The sequence below is a fragment of the Vitis vinifera genome, chromosome 7 (assembly GCF_030704535.1).
Source record: "Vitis vinifera cultivar Pinot Noir 40024 chromosome 7, ASM3070453v1".
NCBI lineage: Eukaryota > Viridiplantae > Streptophyta > Magnoliopsida > Vitales > Vitaceae > Vitis > Vitis vinifera.
The window spans coordinates 29,412,990-29,429,078 of NC_081811.1; the positions used below are offsets into that span (position 1 = coordinate 29,412,990).

The window sequence follows — 16,089 nt, forward strand, 5'->3', positions numbered from 1 at the left end:
TTAGTATGGATAAACAATATTATTGTATTTCCAAGTTTTAAAAAAAAAAAATCTTAAAATTAGAAAAAAATGCAAAAATTCAAGGATAGAAGAATACGAGTAAATGTACAAAGAATGTGAAGAATTCCTCACATTATTTATACCCTTCACATTCTTCGTACCCTCTCCAATTTTTTAGTGTTTAATTTTTAAAATTTTTTAAGGATAATTTTCATCATTTCTTAGCATAATTAGCATGGATAAACAATATTATTGCATTCTCAAGTGAAAAAGAGAAATCTTAAAAATGAAAAAAAATATAAAATTTCGATGATACGAAGAATGTGAGGAAGAGTATGAACAATGTGAAGATTCCTCATATTCTTCGTATCATTTCCAATTTTGAAGATTTTTTTTTAAAAAAAAATTCTCATAATTTCTATCAATTTTATGTGAAAAATAGTATTTATAAACTATTTATTGGTATGGAACGGAGAATGTGAAAGGAGAAGGTTTGAGAATGGAGCAATGGATGGAGAAATTAGTAGAATTTGTGATAGAAATACCAAAGTTGAAGATTTGATTCTTGAGATGAAAAAGTTTATTTATTAAATCATGTTAATTTTTCAATATTTGAGGAAATCATTATTCTAACTCATACATTTTGTTTAAGCATGAATTTTTGTTTAAACTTTTTGTATTTGAAAAAACCATTTCTAAAGTGATTATCCAATAATTTGTGAGATGTTCACCACCATCTAACATTAATACCTATGTGCCATCTAGCACAATGTCGTAGGTGGTGTTTGTTTTTTGACTGAATAAAAAAAATCAAAATATTTAACTTTTTTTATTCAGCCAACAAAACAAACACCACCTAACTCTAAGGTACTAAAAAATTAAATTTGTATTAATTTTAATTTTTTTTTCAATATGTTTATTAATAGTAACTCAAATTATTATTTTATTGTGATTTCAAGTCAAAAAATAATTCTTTTAAAAAAAGAAAAAAGAAAAAAGAAAAAAAAAAGAACTTTCTTGTCTTTTCATGTTTGCCTTCAAATTAAAAATTAGAATATTTTCATGTCTGCAAATTATGCCATAGAAATCAACTAGAATATGAAATTCATGGAGATCTTCAAATCAATCTGCTGACCCTTCAGGAGTCTTATTCTCCCATCTAGGCCTAGTTGATATTTCTTATAGTTCATCAATTCCCTCTAAACCCGCTTCCTTGCCCTGGACCCTTTTCCAGGCCTTCAAATCCTCAAAATTCATATTCATCCCATCATGTCCGATAAATCTAAAGTCCTCGCTATCATCAGTGGGAGCAAAGCAGTCCCAAGAAGAACCTTTTGGAGGAGGTGGTGGGGATGGTGGCATTGAAAATGATATAGATTCATCATCCACATAGCCATTATTAGGAGGATTCACACTAATAGTAACAGCAGCAGTAGCTCCTAATCTCATACAACTCAATCTGGAGATTGGAGGAGAAAGAGTTGTGCGAAGGAAATGGAGAAGGGTAAGAGGACTCTGATGGGGTTTTGTCAAGTTTAGTGGCCAACATTGATAGAGATGGCTCTATCAATGCCTCGGCTTCAACAAATCGTCGCAGAGCATTGCCGAAATTTCGAAGAGATTCAGTGTAAGAAACATGAGCAGCTACTAAACCGTACCTTGAATCAATAGCTTGCTTAATGAATCTCCTCCATTCCTTGCAAAAACGAAGAGCTTCGTTTTTCTCGGTTTTGGAGCTTGCATAGTCCATATTTCAACAAAAAGCTAGCCACCCAATTCTTGAAAATAACCCCATTTTCGAGTCACCAAACACCCCTCAAGAACCATTTCAAATTCACCTTGAAAAATCCACCAGAAGCAAGAAAGTAGGGTGAAAAAAGAGAAAAGAAATCCTCCTTCGAACCCTAAACCAACAAAGAAAGAAAAATAGGTGACCCTCGAACAAAGTTGTGTTCTCCAAGAAAAGCTAAACCCACTTGCAAAACCCTTACTATCGAGGAATGGGACGAGACCCAAATGAAAACAACGTGAAATCCTTGAGACTCTCTATTATGGACTCTGTGTTCATGTGCCCATCCCTGCACAAGAAACAGAGGAAACAAGAGGGTGTTTTGGCGAAATGGGTTAGGGTTTTGCTATGGTACTGAACAAGCTTCAGTATCACCCCCATTGCCTCCGACATGGCTGCCTTGGCCTTCAAAACCAGCATTGCTGATGGGAGCATAAAAAAACATATGATTTTTGAGGGAATGGAGAAGAGAAGAGGGAAAAGTGAATGGAACAAGGCGGGAAAAGAGAGGAGAGACAGACTACCCATATACCCTTTTTTTTCTTTTTCTTTTTTCAATTCATTAACCATTTAGATTGCCTGGATTGAAAGGTTTTTATCCGACGGTCAAAAAAGTTTGGAGGTAAGAATTTTCCCTCTCTAATTTTTGACACTTTACTTTTTAGGGCTTTAACTAAATTTGGTAATTGTTGACCCATATTAACCGAGGAAAATTCCCAATTTAACCGCCTCTCTTAATTTTCAAGGCTTTGTCCAAATTTGGTAACTGTTGAACCACATTGATGTTGGAATTAAACCCAAGAGTAAGGCATAATGCAATAAAGTTAAACTAAACTATCCCCTTACTATCATTTTTATGCATTGACATGAATTTGAATACTTAATTCATATATCTTACATCATACATGACTTTGGTGTATTAGGAGTTGCAAAAAATATACAAGTCATGGATTCCTTATAAGTAGATAAGTTGTCCATAGTCAATTAATGGATTTTGGCTATTCATTAGAGACTATAATGCATCACCTTCTAATTAGAGGCATGACTTGTCTTGGTTATCGGGATGAGTTTCCTATGGTGAGTGTACTAATACATGTGATGCACACTGGATATGACCTATGGTGAATCATGAGTAAGGTTATCAATTGTCATAATTTACCAAACTATTATACTACATGAACCATCAACCTTGTGAGGATATTAAGCTTGTGCCAAAATCAATAAGAGGTTTTAACCTATGGTGAGACCTTAAAGTGGTCATATATCCTTATGAATTGGGTCACTATTGATGAAAGTTGGTGGTAATAGGTATTCTCAATAAAAACACCATGATATCTCATGAAATTGAGACAGTGTGGTCCCCTTGGGTGATCTAAAGTACATGTGATTATGAAATTTATAGCCATAATAATACCTTTAATGGAATTTGACATATGCTACTTGGAGTTAGAGTATGTCAATTGATCATATAATAAGTGAGATTTGTAATTCAAGGATTGAAGAAGTAATTTTGATAGGTGATAGCACTACCTTATTAAATTATAGATGGTAGTTTATGAGGAGTTTGCATGCAGTGGATAGTAGGCCATAAACCCTAACTTCATCTCATTGTTATTTATATAGGGTACTGGAGTGTAGTTGATTCTCTTTAATAAAATGTTGAATCAACTTCAAAATTGGATTTTGAGGAAGCTAGTAATCCTATTTGTCCTAGTGGTCCTCGCTTTGAGCTCATATATTATGATGACATGGTTTATGAGAATTGGATTGACACTAGGGACCTCTCATGCATGCTAGCTTAGGGACTCCTTTATGAGGGCTACCAACCCTCATTTCCAGCCTTGTCTCTACAGCAATCTAGTGGGTCTAAAGAGAGAAAGTGAAGAATCAAGGTAAAGAAGAAGATAAATTTAGTGATTTTGGTATATTTGGGTTTCAAATGATTTTTCGAAGCAAATTAATGGTAAAGTTTGTTTAAAAGCAAAGTTTAATTAGTTATAAAACTATTTAGTTTGAGACTTCTTAAAGGATGCAAATAATGCCTCAAATCTCTAGACCTGAACTAGCCCATGATGACTCTGTTTAAACCCTCATAACTTCCCCCTTTCTAGCTATATATCTCTCACCACTGGACCATATTCCTGAATTTTAAGGTTAACCAAACAACAGAGAATTTGAAACCCACAAAGTAAGAAAGAGATCGAAATACTCAGGACCACTAATGCAACGCACCAGGTCTATTTTATTATAGAGGAACGGGTGTCCATGGAGTGACTCACATTGTAGAGGAAATTCTGATATCATTTTTTGGAGTTCTACCCCACCCAAATGACAGGTTAAACATGCACGCTTTAGCATTACTTTCCTCTATTTTCTGGGCAACCAAACATTCCCATAATTTGGAGAATGATATAGAAATTGAAAACAACCCCACACCTTTAATCTCCTAGCTTAAGATAAAGCCCTATTCATTGGCCTTTGAAAAGTGGAGTACTCTTATTTTTTCTATTCCTATAACAAAAATTAGCGCTCATTCCCTTCATTTTTTGAGTTCTTAAGAGTGGTCCCCTTCATTTTGGAGTTTTTAATAGTGGTCCCCTCCATTTTTGGAGTTCTTAACAGTGGTCCCCAAAATGGTATCTTTAACAAAAAAAATTCATGGTGGCCCTCCATTTCATATCTATTTTCTTTACCAAAACAAAGCTTTTTTCTTTCTGCCAAGCTCACAATCAAAATAAAATATAAAAAAACTAAACACATCTTTACCAAGCTCAAAATGAAAATAAAATCAGAAACCAAATATATCTACAACAACAAACTAAAATATGTGAAAACCAAACAGATTTACAAAAAAAAAAAAAAAATTTAAAATTTACATGAACGGAAAAACTAATAAATCTTACCTGACCAATGATGGAACAAGATGAAAATTTAAAAAATATTGAATTTGAGCCAAGGATGAACCAAAGACAACTTGATGCACAGGAGACAATGAGAAGGACGAATAAGAAGGCAAAATCTTAAAGGTAAAAAACCTAACCGAAAAGGGAAAGGAATTGAAAAGGATTCAAAATCGTAGTTGGTAACTACGGTTTTGACTGATTTAAAAAAATTCAAAACCTTAATTGGTAACTACTTGACCTGGACTCCTACGTGGCACAGAAACACTAGATTGAACATTATTTTAGAAATTGATTTACTTTTTGATTTTTTTTATTTTAAATATCCTATTTTGGGTCAAAACTCGTCCGTCGGCCTTTTAAATCATTTTATCTTCTACCAAAAATTTTAAATTCACAAACTTGTGGCTCATATGGGTTGGATTTGAATGATTTGACAAGTTCCATAAGATTGGTCTTTTTATTATATTGTATTGTGCCCCAGCATGACTGAATCCGATAAAAGTTGAAACCACAAAGAAGCTTTAATAATGGTACTTTCACGGTTTCACCTTCCTCTTTTTAAAAATTTTAGTTTTTACCGGTTTGTAAAAGCATTTCCATTGCCTACAATTTTGCAGGGTGTAAAAAGATCATTCCTTTGGTATTGTGTATTGAATTTGTAAACAGATACGAGGTTCGAAAAATTGGATTTTTTTACCCAAACATCCGTGAAAAACCGATTATTAGCGTTGGCCAAAACAAAATCAGCTACCGATGATTGGTTGGTCGAAAATAACAAAAATGTTAAAAAAATCACCGATATATTGACGAAATTTCGGTTTTGAAACGAAAAATCGAAACATAGAAGTGATAGCATAGGGCGGTCCAAAAAAAGGGCAATTTTTTATAGTTTCTTTTATATTTATCTTTTATTATTATTTATTTGTTTATTTTTAATTTATTTTTTATTTTAAATTTATATTATCATTTTATTTTATATTATCCTTTTATTTTTAACTACTTTCATATTTGTCTCATTAATTCTATTTTAAAAAATTACTATAACTTCATTCTTAATTTTTTTTAATTATCCTTTTAATTTTATTTAACTTTAAATGTTTTTATTTTAAAATATTAATAATATAATTTTACTTAAAAATTGCTACAATATAAAAAAATTAATGAAGTCTTAATATTTTATAAATTAAAATTAATATGATAAGATAAATTATTAATAATTTTAATTATTTAAATAAATTAATGTTAATATAAAAAAATTATCACCATTTGTAATAAAAATTTAGAAATTAAATCTCAAATAAAATATTTTATATAAATCAATTTGATTTTTTTATTTAAATGTTAATAAAACATGTTTTAATAAAAATATTTTTTATTTTTAAAATAAATAAATATAAATATATTAAAGGAATTTAAGTTAATTTTTTTTATAAAATTTGATAAATATTATCTTAATCGTACTTATATCAATTACATTTATAAAATAACTTTAATATGTGTTTTTTATTTTTTACTCATTTTATCATTTTTTGGAGGCATGAATTTTGAATAATTTTCGTTTCACTGATATTTTTGTCAAAATTCAAGTACCGTGCCGTTATATTTGTGTTTATCGATATTTCAAACCTTGGGTAATAATATTATCGGGTTGTATAAGAGAAAAAAAAACATATTTTATATCGTGTTGTGAATAGTTGTTTTAAAATATTTTTTTAGGAATTTACTGATACTATATTATAATATTTACATATTTATTAAAACCAAGAATTTAAGATTTACCCAAAGAGACATTGAGTAGATATTACAACGAAAATGGATCACCATTCAAACTAGGAATGGCATCGGGGTGGGTTCGGGGTAGGTTGCCCCCATCTCAACTCCGCCCCGTTTATTCAAAACAATTCTCATCCTAGTCCTATTTAAAAAATTAAATAGGGTGGGGTGGGACGGGGCCGGGTATGATAAATTCCCATACCCACCCCATTTAACTTTTTTTTTTTTAATTTTAATTTTTAAAAAAAAAATTACTTTAAAAAAAAATTAATTACATTAAAATAAACATATTTTATAAATAATTAAATTATTATATTTTTATAACTTATTTTATTAAAAATATTTTATTATTATCTACATATTAAAAATAGTAAAATAAAAATTAAATTAATTCAATTTTAAAATTAATTTTATATATAATCGAGGTGGGAAGCCCTGGGGCTTTAAAAAAAAATCTAAAAAAAACCCGCTCCATTGCCATCCCTAATTCAAATTGCACTATCTGCAGTGCTAATCAAACATATTAATAAATGTTACTAAATGTTACTAACCATAAAAAAAAATTGTAGTTGAATTATTTTTAATTTTTGTTTGTATAAAATGAGAATAATAAGGGTGGTAAAAGAATTAAAGTTCTAACATTAATTGTGAATGAACTTTTGATTTATATTCTTTAATTTAAATGTAATAATAAAGGAATTGCATCTTCCTCTTCAAGCATGGTGAACATAGATTAGAACAATTTTCACTAAGACTTCAATTAAATTTAATTAATTAATATTATATAAATTTAATTTAAAATGTTTTTACAAAATCAAAATATTTAAAAAAATATATATATTTTGAACAAGTCTTTTGTTTTTTTTTTTTTTTTAAAAAATCCTTTTATAATAATAATTTACCAAATATCCTTAATTTTATAAAACATTAAAAAATATTTTTTATTCTTTAACTTTAAAAAAGTTTCTAAAAAAACATAAGAAATCATGATCAAACAAAAAAGAAAAAAAATTTAAGTACTTAATTGACTTGTATTAAAAATGAATATTAAAATTATTTTTATTTTATAAAATTTTTTGTTTTACTACAATAAAAAAATTGTTTCATAATTAAAAAAAATTATTTATCTTTAACTCATATATAATTGTGGATTTAATTTTAATTTTTTAATAAGTCTTAACTTGAATTTGATTTCATATTATTATAAATTAATTTTATAAAATAAAAGTAATACATTATATTTTAAAACAAAACAAATTCTTTGGTTCAAACAAGTTTCTTGTTTTTTGTTTTAAAAAATTATTTTTTAAAATATCATGCCAAACACTTTAATTTTTTAAAAATGATAAAAAACTGTTTTTTGTTCTCTATTTCAAAAACAATTTTTTAAAAAACACTATCACAGACCTTGGTAACCATAAAACTGTTTTTAATTTTTAATTTTTAAGAATAGAAAACATGATGTTTTCATGAAATATCTTTTAGTTGTTTCCTGAAAGTTGTTTTAAAAATTAATTATATAAATACATATAATGATTAAAAATAAAGTTTTAGATATAAAAATTATTTTTAAAATATATTTAAAAATATTAAAGATGTAAAAATATTTTAGATTTTAAATAAAATTATTTTTAATAAGAATTTAAAAAATTATTTTTTAAAACAATTGTAAGTAGCCTCTCATACTCTACAATTGCAGTAGAAAAGAGTTGAGGGACAATTGTGATTTGGATTCAATTGGGCCCAAAAATTAAGATTTGACCCATAAAAGTTGTATAATTGATGAAAATGATATAAACTGTGAAGAGACCAATATACCCTTCAAAACTATTTTGAGTATTTTCTACCATAATATTTGACAAACTTTTTTATTTCAATTTTTTTTAATAATTATTCTGAAAATTTATTATTTTTAGAAAACCATTTTTTTTAAAAATATATTCTAAAAATATATCATTTAAAAAAAAATACTTTTGATATATTTTTAGTTATTTTTTACATACATAATTTTAAAAATATATATTTTCCAAGATGTTTGATTTTTAAATAATAATAATAATTTATTTTTATTTTTTAAAATGGTGTATTTTTTTTCAAATCATTAAATTAAATTAAATTTTATTAAGGTTTACAAAAGGAATAAAATTTAAATTAATGTTTTTTTACTTTTTTTTTTTCATTGTCAATAAAGATCATTTTTGGAAAGATAAAAAATTTATATATTTCTTCTCAATTTTCATACTATTTCTTTTAGGTATTGGGTTTAAATGGTGAATTTATACGGTGCAAAGCTTAATTTTTGGCCCAAATCCAAAACACAATTATCCCAAAAGTTGATGCACGGTATCAGTCATGCAGTAATCCAAGGGCCGAAAAGCAGGCCTCTCGTACTCTTTTGAGTGAAGGAATGTGTTTGCGGTGACTGGTGAGAGAGGTAGCTTTAGTCCAGTGGGTCCTTCTCGGGCCTCCCATATGCCATATCCACGGACGTTGCCGCATCATGATAAAGAGAAAGCGTCAAAAGGCACAACCCTTTATAGACCATAACATATCCACCACGAGTCTTTTTCACCCTTGCCAAATTATTTCAAAAGATAAAATATATATTTATTTGTTCTGTGAACTTACCTGTTGTTTATTTGGAGAAAAATTACACATAAATAACTATCTACTTCTGAAAATTTTGCTTGTCATGGGTAATTGCAAAAGTTATTCTTAGAGAGAGAGAGAGAGAGAGAGAATTTACATTACATCTCATCCCGGTAAAATATGTTTGTGGAAAGGAAATTACAGATATATTGTTTTGCTTATTAATATGACACTTCCTCTATGTAAACAAACTCCAAAACATGCAGGTGGACCAGCTAACCAACCAACCAACAAACCAACCTGCTAAACACTCACGTGAACGAGATTAGAGATTCACAGAGAGACTCTTTACTCTTCACACTTCACACAAGCACGCCCTTGAGACTCCTCTGAGAGCATCTACACCTGAGGATAACATAAGAAATGAACCTGTAAAGCAATATGAAACACACCATGATGACCACATTCCTCCATCTACTCTCTTCTCCATATCCTTCTTCTCGCAGCACATCTTCACCCTTCACAACACATGTCCCAAACATGTAATCCAAGCACTTTCCCGGCCCCGAGAACTCATTTATCAGAAACCCTTCAAATGGGTACTTAAACAGAGATATATAATGCATGAAAATCCAGTAATCCGGCATGCCGTTCTTCGATATGAAGTAGCCCGAAAAGAGAAAGAACGAACCCATCACCCCCGATATCACCGAGTATCCGACTATGAAATTAGGCACAAGAGCACTGAAACAAACCACAACTGAATTGGCAGTGTAGAGAATCAACCATATGAGAAACAAGAAGTGCATGAATGCCATGAAATTTGGGTTCAGACCCACAAGCAAGTACAGTGGCAGTGAGAACAATATGGCTAGAATGAGTAGAAATGGGAGATAAACAAGCCCATTAGCAATGGCATATGATGAGACCCTGTAGCTTCCACTGGAGGTCTCCTTCATTAAAATGTCCCTCTCTTGCAAGAAGATCGGTAGGGCCTCTGTTGTGCAAGACAGCAAAAATGTCAAAATGAACGCAAACAGACCTACCCTTTCTTCGGCTCCAATTAGGTTGTCTTTGAGCTGATAAAAGATTGAACCCAGAACAAGCCCAGCAATCAGCATTTGAAGTGTTCGGCATGCAAACAGCTCCTTGGTTCTGAAAATGTTTTTGGAGAACCTATGTGTCAAAATGATGGTCTCTCGAAATCTAGAATTGGCGAAACCTCGGGCAAAATCGATGCTTGTGTTGATGATTATTTCCTCATCAATAACCTTGGACTGTTGGAATAGCTGTTGAAGAGTGCAGTTGCCACTTCTGCCTCGTGGGATTGCCTGCAGTTGCGCTGCCGTTGATTCTTGGACCACAGCTTGCTGTTGCTGTTGCTGTTTCTGTTGCCGTTGCTGTTTCTGTTCTTGAATGTTTTCAATTGACTCTATCGCATATTCCACGATGTTAACATGAAGAGGAGGCTCCAATCCCATCAGCCTCAAGTTCAGTCCAAGCTGCTCAACTGTGCCATGGTGCAAAACCGAGCCATTAGCCAGCAGAAGAATGGAGTTGAACAGCTTCACAATGCGAAACCCAGGTTGGTGTATGCTCAGAATTATGGTTCGACCCCGGCTTTCAGCCATGGTCTTAAGCATATCGATGATTTGAAGCGCAGAAGTACTGTCAAGTCCCGAAGTGGGCTCATCCAGAATCAGTACCTTGGGGTCATGTACCGCATCCACACCGATGGAGACTCGCCGCCTTTCTCCGCCGGAGATGCCACGCGCCTTATCATCACCCACCCGAACGCCAGCCACATGCTCTAATCCCAGTTCCTGTATCAACGACTTCACTTTGGAGATCAACTGTGCCGGAGGAAGCCTTAACCTCAGCTTGGCGCTAAACATGAGGGTTTCTTCAACGGTGAGGAGGGGGAAGAGGGTGTCCTTCTGAGCCACGAACCCAGATATTTTCTTGAACTGAGCCTTGTCCATGGGCTTCTGATTCACACAAATGGATGCGGTTTGAGGCGCAATTTTTCCGGCGAGGATCTCGAGTAGAGATGATTTTCCAGCACCACTGGGGCCGACAATGGCGAGAATTTCCCATGGTTTGGCCTCACAGTTGACATCCTTCAGGACATGCCTAACGCCTGGGCTTAATGTTCCACCTTTCACTACTTGTTTGTTGAAGATCTTAAAAGGGGAGGACTGCTCTCCTTTATGTGTGTAGATCTGGTAGTTGATCCCAATTGCTTCAATCTCGCACCCTTGTTTCTTCATTGATCACGAATTAACTCCAATCTTGTTCTACCGCCCTTTGATTCTCAACTCTCAACTTGTATATAAGAGGTATTAATCAAAAGGCAAAGCTAGGATTGGCTTGGCTTGGCTTGGCTCTCTCAAGCCTTCAAAAGTTCAAAACTACTATCTATGAATGTGTGGTTCGGATTCCAAGTTCCAACTCCAATCACCATTGCATCCTGCAAGCTGTTATATGGTTCACGTGAACTTGTTCTTCATATTTATTTATGCATTAATCCATGTCTTGGAAACTCGTATATGTATATAAATATACTCCATGTGCTGTGCCACCTGCAATCTCTACTTTTCTAGTTGGAACTTTGCTGGTTGAATTAAGCACTGTTGACTATATTTTAAGTCTATATATATATATATATATATATATATATATATGTATATGTATATGGCGTTACCATACATAAATATTTAAAAAAGAATTAGAAAGAAAACACATTCGAGTACAAAGCCGTAGGCTTTTCATGAAGGTATATGTAAAGCAGGGTATGATGCCAATTGCACCCCCCCTATGGGGCCGCCCTCAATTGTGTGGCTGGAATCATCTTGTAATTTAGTGGTTCAAACCAATCCAAAGCCCTGCCTCAAAATATTCTAATTATTTAAAGTACCCTTTGTTCTCAACAGTCAACACAACCACCCAATTCCCCTTTTTTCCAAAGAAATTGTTCAATAAATAATCAGAATTTGAATTGAGTTGGCGCACATTCAACATCTTCCATGGATCTTATAATTTGTTTCCACTTTCCATTTCTCTATTCATATATAAAAGTGAAAATATTTGCTGCCAATTCTATTATTTTTATATTTAGGTTGAGCATCTGAGGCCCGGAAGAGGTGAGATTTGACATGGAGCAGTGATAACAAGGGTGATGGTGATGGGGGTGAGAATTAGTGGTTAGGGAAAGGTCGTGACATGTGATGAATCTTTTTTGTGGATGAGATAAGAAGAGAAGATTTTACCAGACCTGCCTTTTTCTTCTTCAGTTTGTCCGCACATCATGTGTACATGTAGCACCCGTGACTAGGCCCCATTCCCTGTATACTCTAATCATTTCCAACCATTCGTTACTCCAGCCCGTGACCCTTTGATAATTCCCTCTCTCTACGTCTCTCTGCTATTATTATTATTATTATATTAATTATCCCATGCATGGTGGTCACAGTTGACATCAGTAAGCCTTGACATAAGTCTCATAATCATCCTTTCCCCTAAAGGCTAAAACTACCTGTTTCACCGTAAAAATGTGAATATTTTAATTTTTTTTAACACTATTAACTATTATTCTTTGAAAATAATTTTAAAAAATAAGTATGAATTATTTTTATCTGTTTTTTTTTTTTAAATATAGACCCGTAAAAAATAAATTTTAAAAAACACGATCAAACGAGCAATTAGTCGCATCTATCCTCGGACATGATAAAATGTTATCACAACATTAAGTTATTGCTTACACAAGAAAAACATATAATCGTAGTTATTTGATTATATAATGGATTTCTTGGTAGGTGGCAGTGTTTAATAAATGTGATTGCTGGATAAAATCACAAGGCCAACTCAAACCCCGTCTCTACTCCTCTTGTATGATGAAGTTAATACTGATTTTGTCCGGTAAGTAGCCTGTCCTTATTAGCTAATGGTGACCACAAATATTTTTAGTGAATGGTGCGTTGCAGTCTGAGCAATAATGCGGTTGCTAGAATTCAACCTTTTGTCTTTCCCAAAAATGGATCAGAGAAATCTTGTCTTTTGCAACAATGAAGCCTGCCAGATCCACAGTTGACAAATAATTTTGGGTGCTAAGCAAATTGGAATAATGATTAATTTCACAAAAATAAAAAAGAACCAGTTTAATTATTTGGGAAACTAATTAAATTATTGATATTTGTTGCTCTTTTTGTGCTTATTGGGGTAGTTGTGGTGGGAGATAGCCTTTGGCATTTTTGTTCTAAAGATTCATTCAAGGACTGCAAAGCTCAAGTTCAATGCTATCACAGTGTTTGTATTTATCTCAAAATTTTTGGAAAATATATTTAGTGTCTACTTGTTGATTTTAGAAACCGTGGTTAATATAAAAGATATGTTTTTTTTTTAAATATATAAATTTAAAATTTTTTAAAAAATACTTTAAAAAATCATTTAAAATGTTGAAATATCACTTTTAATATTTTCTAAAAATATATTAATAGTCTTCTAAAAATACTTTTAGAAAATATAATTTCATAAATAATTCATTTTATAGTGATTTTAAGAAGTGTTTTTAACCTAAAAAGAGATTTCGAAAAAAAATATAGAGTTCGACAAAATTTAAGAAACACTTTTAAAATTTTGAAAAATCATTTCAGTGTTTTTTGGTGAAATATTTCATAAGTGATTTTTTTAAAAACATTTTTTAAGAAAAAAACATTTTCATTAAAATCGCTTCGAATAAAAATACAATTTAAAAACATTTTAGATAAAACACTGTAAATTGCATTCTTAGATTCAATAGATTATTAGATCTTCAACTCCATACCCTTGAAAGGAAATAAGAAGAAATTCAAACACAAGAAGAACATTTAATAACCATATCCAACTATGTCAATTAATTTCATATGCATTTTAAAGAGAAATATAGACTCCGTTTAGTAACCACTTTTTAAAATAATTTTGAAAAATAGTTTTTTAACGTTTTATAAAACAAAATTATGTTTGGAAATCTAAAATATTTTTAACTTATTTTTAATATTTTTAAATATATTTTAAAAATAGTTTTTTTATATCTAGTACTTTATTTTTAATCATTTTACATACTTATATAATTATTTACTAAAATAACCCTTTGAAAATAAGTGAAAAAATAATAAAAAATAATTAAAAGATATTATTTGAAAACACTTTATTTTCTATTCTTGAGAATCGAAAACGAACAATAATTTTTATTTGTTAAACGTGTTTTCTAATTTTTTGTTTTAGAAAACAAAAAACTATTCTTGAAAATAATTGTCAGATCATAAACTCTTACATGATTTATCTTGTTTTTGAAAGGAAAAAAATTATCATTAACACAATTAGTGCAATTAATTTACTAGGAAATTGAAAAATATTTTAAAAATTGTAGGACTGACTTGCTTTTTTTCTTCTTTTTTTTTTTTTTTTTCTAATTAACTTGTTTTTAAAAAATATTCTAATTCACGAGAGTCCAAGTGCTATAAAAACAAAGGTGAAAAATATCTGTTGAATCCTTGAAAACCCTTGTGATGCTTATTGTCTTTTTCTTTATTCTGTACAATTTTTTTGGCTGGCCAACTAACACTATTTGCATTCAATCTGTTGAAAAACAGACAGGTCTTATCCTTGAGCAAAACTATGCAAAAGAGTGTAGCATCCCGAGATGGTTGTGTATTAAATTCTGATTAGTTGAAGTCTCAACTTGTTTCAATTCTGTGGTGCTCCGTGCTCACTGCTCACATCGTTCCACCAATCTATGGCTCATTTACATACATCCACACGCAAGTACTGATCTCGACAATGGTCGGAGGAAGGCAAAATAAATAATTAAATAACAAAATGTACGTACAAATCTCGTGTAAGTATAGTAAAATTAACAAAATTATATATATAAAAAATATCAATAAAAATTTGTTAATTATAGGGCAGAATATCAATGTTAATATTCTTTGCAAAATAATATTTTTCCTTCTCATCCTTTCACTTCGATCACAATTCGAAAACAAATAATAAAAGTTTTTTTTTTAAAAATAAAATTTAAAAGTCAATCGAGAGTTTAGAATAGCTTACTCTTAAATGACTTTATGGAAAGATAAAAAAATATGTGTTTTGCTTCTACGATTTCTTGAACTTATAAGAAAATTTTGTGAAGTCTTAAATTAATCAAGGACCTAGAATAGTTTATTTCTAAATGACTACGATTACAATCCGAAAGTAGATCGCAAAAGTATTTTCTTAATTTTGAAAGTTAATTGAGGACCTAAAGTGACTTACGCTCTAATGACTTTGTCTGAGAGGCAAACAACATGTATGTAACACTTTTGAGAATTTTTGGACTTATAATAAAGAGATTTTGTGAAACATTTTTTTTTCTTTGTGAAACCTTTTTTCTCCTATGAAGTTTTTTTTATCAATTCGAAATCTCATCATTGAAGAAAGTCATTCTTATTTATAGATGAAATTAGAGAATTAAATTTGAAATCTTTTAAGATTTAGTTGTTTAATTCAAAAAAATTTGATTTCTTTATTTAAGTAACTTGTTTTCTTCACTAAGAAAATTTGTCAACAAAATAATATTTATTTATTTTTTAATTCTCGACTTCAATTGGAAGATTTTATTTTATTTATAAAACCAAATTTTGTCACATGCCACCTTTTGACCATAATTTTGAATACCAATTTAGTGATAAATTCATTAAAAATTTGGATATCTACACAAAGGAATTTAATAAAAAAAAATTGAGTGAAAATATACTATGAAGGAAGAGTTTACATAATGGGAAATTATCATCCTAAAAGATGTAAAAGAATGTAATGGGAAAAATCCCTGCACATGATGGTAATTTTGTAACACCCAAGGGTTAGATTAGACCAAAAAAGAAAAAGAAAAAAGAAGGCCAATAAAATTAAATTTTGGCCCCGTAGGTTTAAATCCCTAGCTTAAATTTAGGACATATATATATATTATTAACAATAATAATAATAATACAAAACCTTAAAACAAGTTTTGATTACACT

General features: G+C 30.5%; 1 protein-coding gene across 1 annotated transcript; it reads right to left on the reverse strand.

The window, feature by feature from the left end:
• Nucleotides 1-9,206: 9,206 nt before the first annotated feature.
• On the reverse strand, nt 9,207-11,619 carry LOC100250895 (ABC transporter G family member 5). The gene has a single exon (XM_002274586.4). It carries the CDS (start codon nt 11,322-11,324, stop codon nt 9,417-9,419), a length of 1,908 nt encoding a protein of 635 aa, XP_002274622.1. The 5' UTR covers nt 11,325-11,619; the 3' UTR covers nt 9,207-9,416.
• Between the last annotated feature and the right edge of the window lie 4,470 nt (nt 11,620-16,089).

Bases quoted from the DNA above. Each gene is read 5' to 3' on its own strand.
- LOC100250895 (XM_002274586.4), bottom strand. From the start codon at position 11,324: ATGAAGAAACAAGGGTGCGAGATTGAAGCAATTGGGATCAACTACCAG.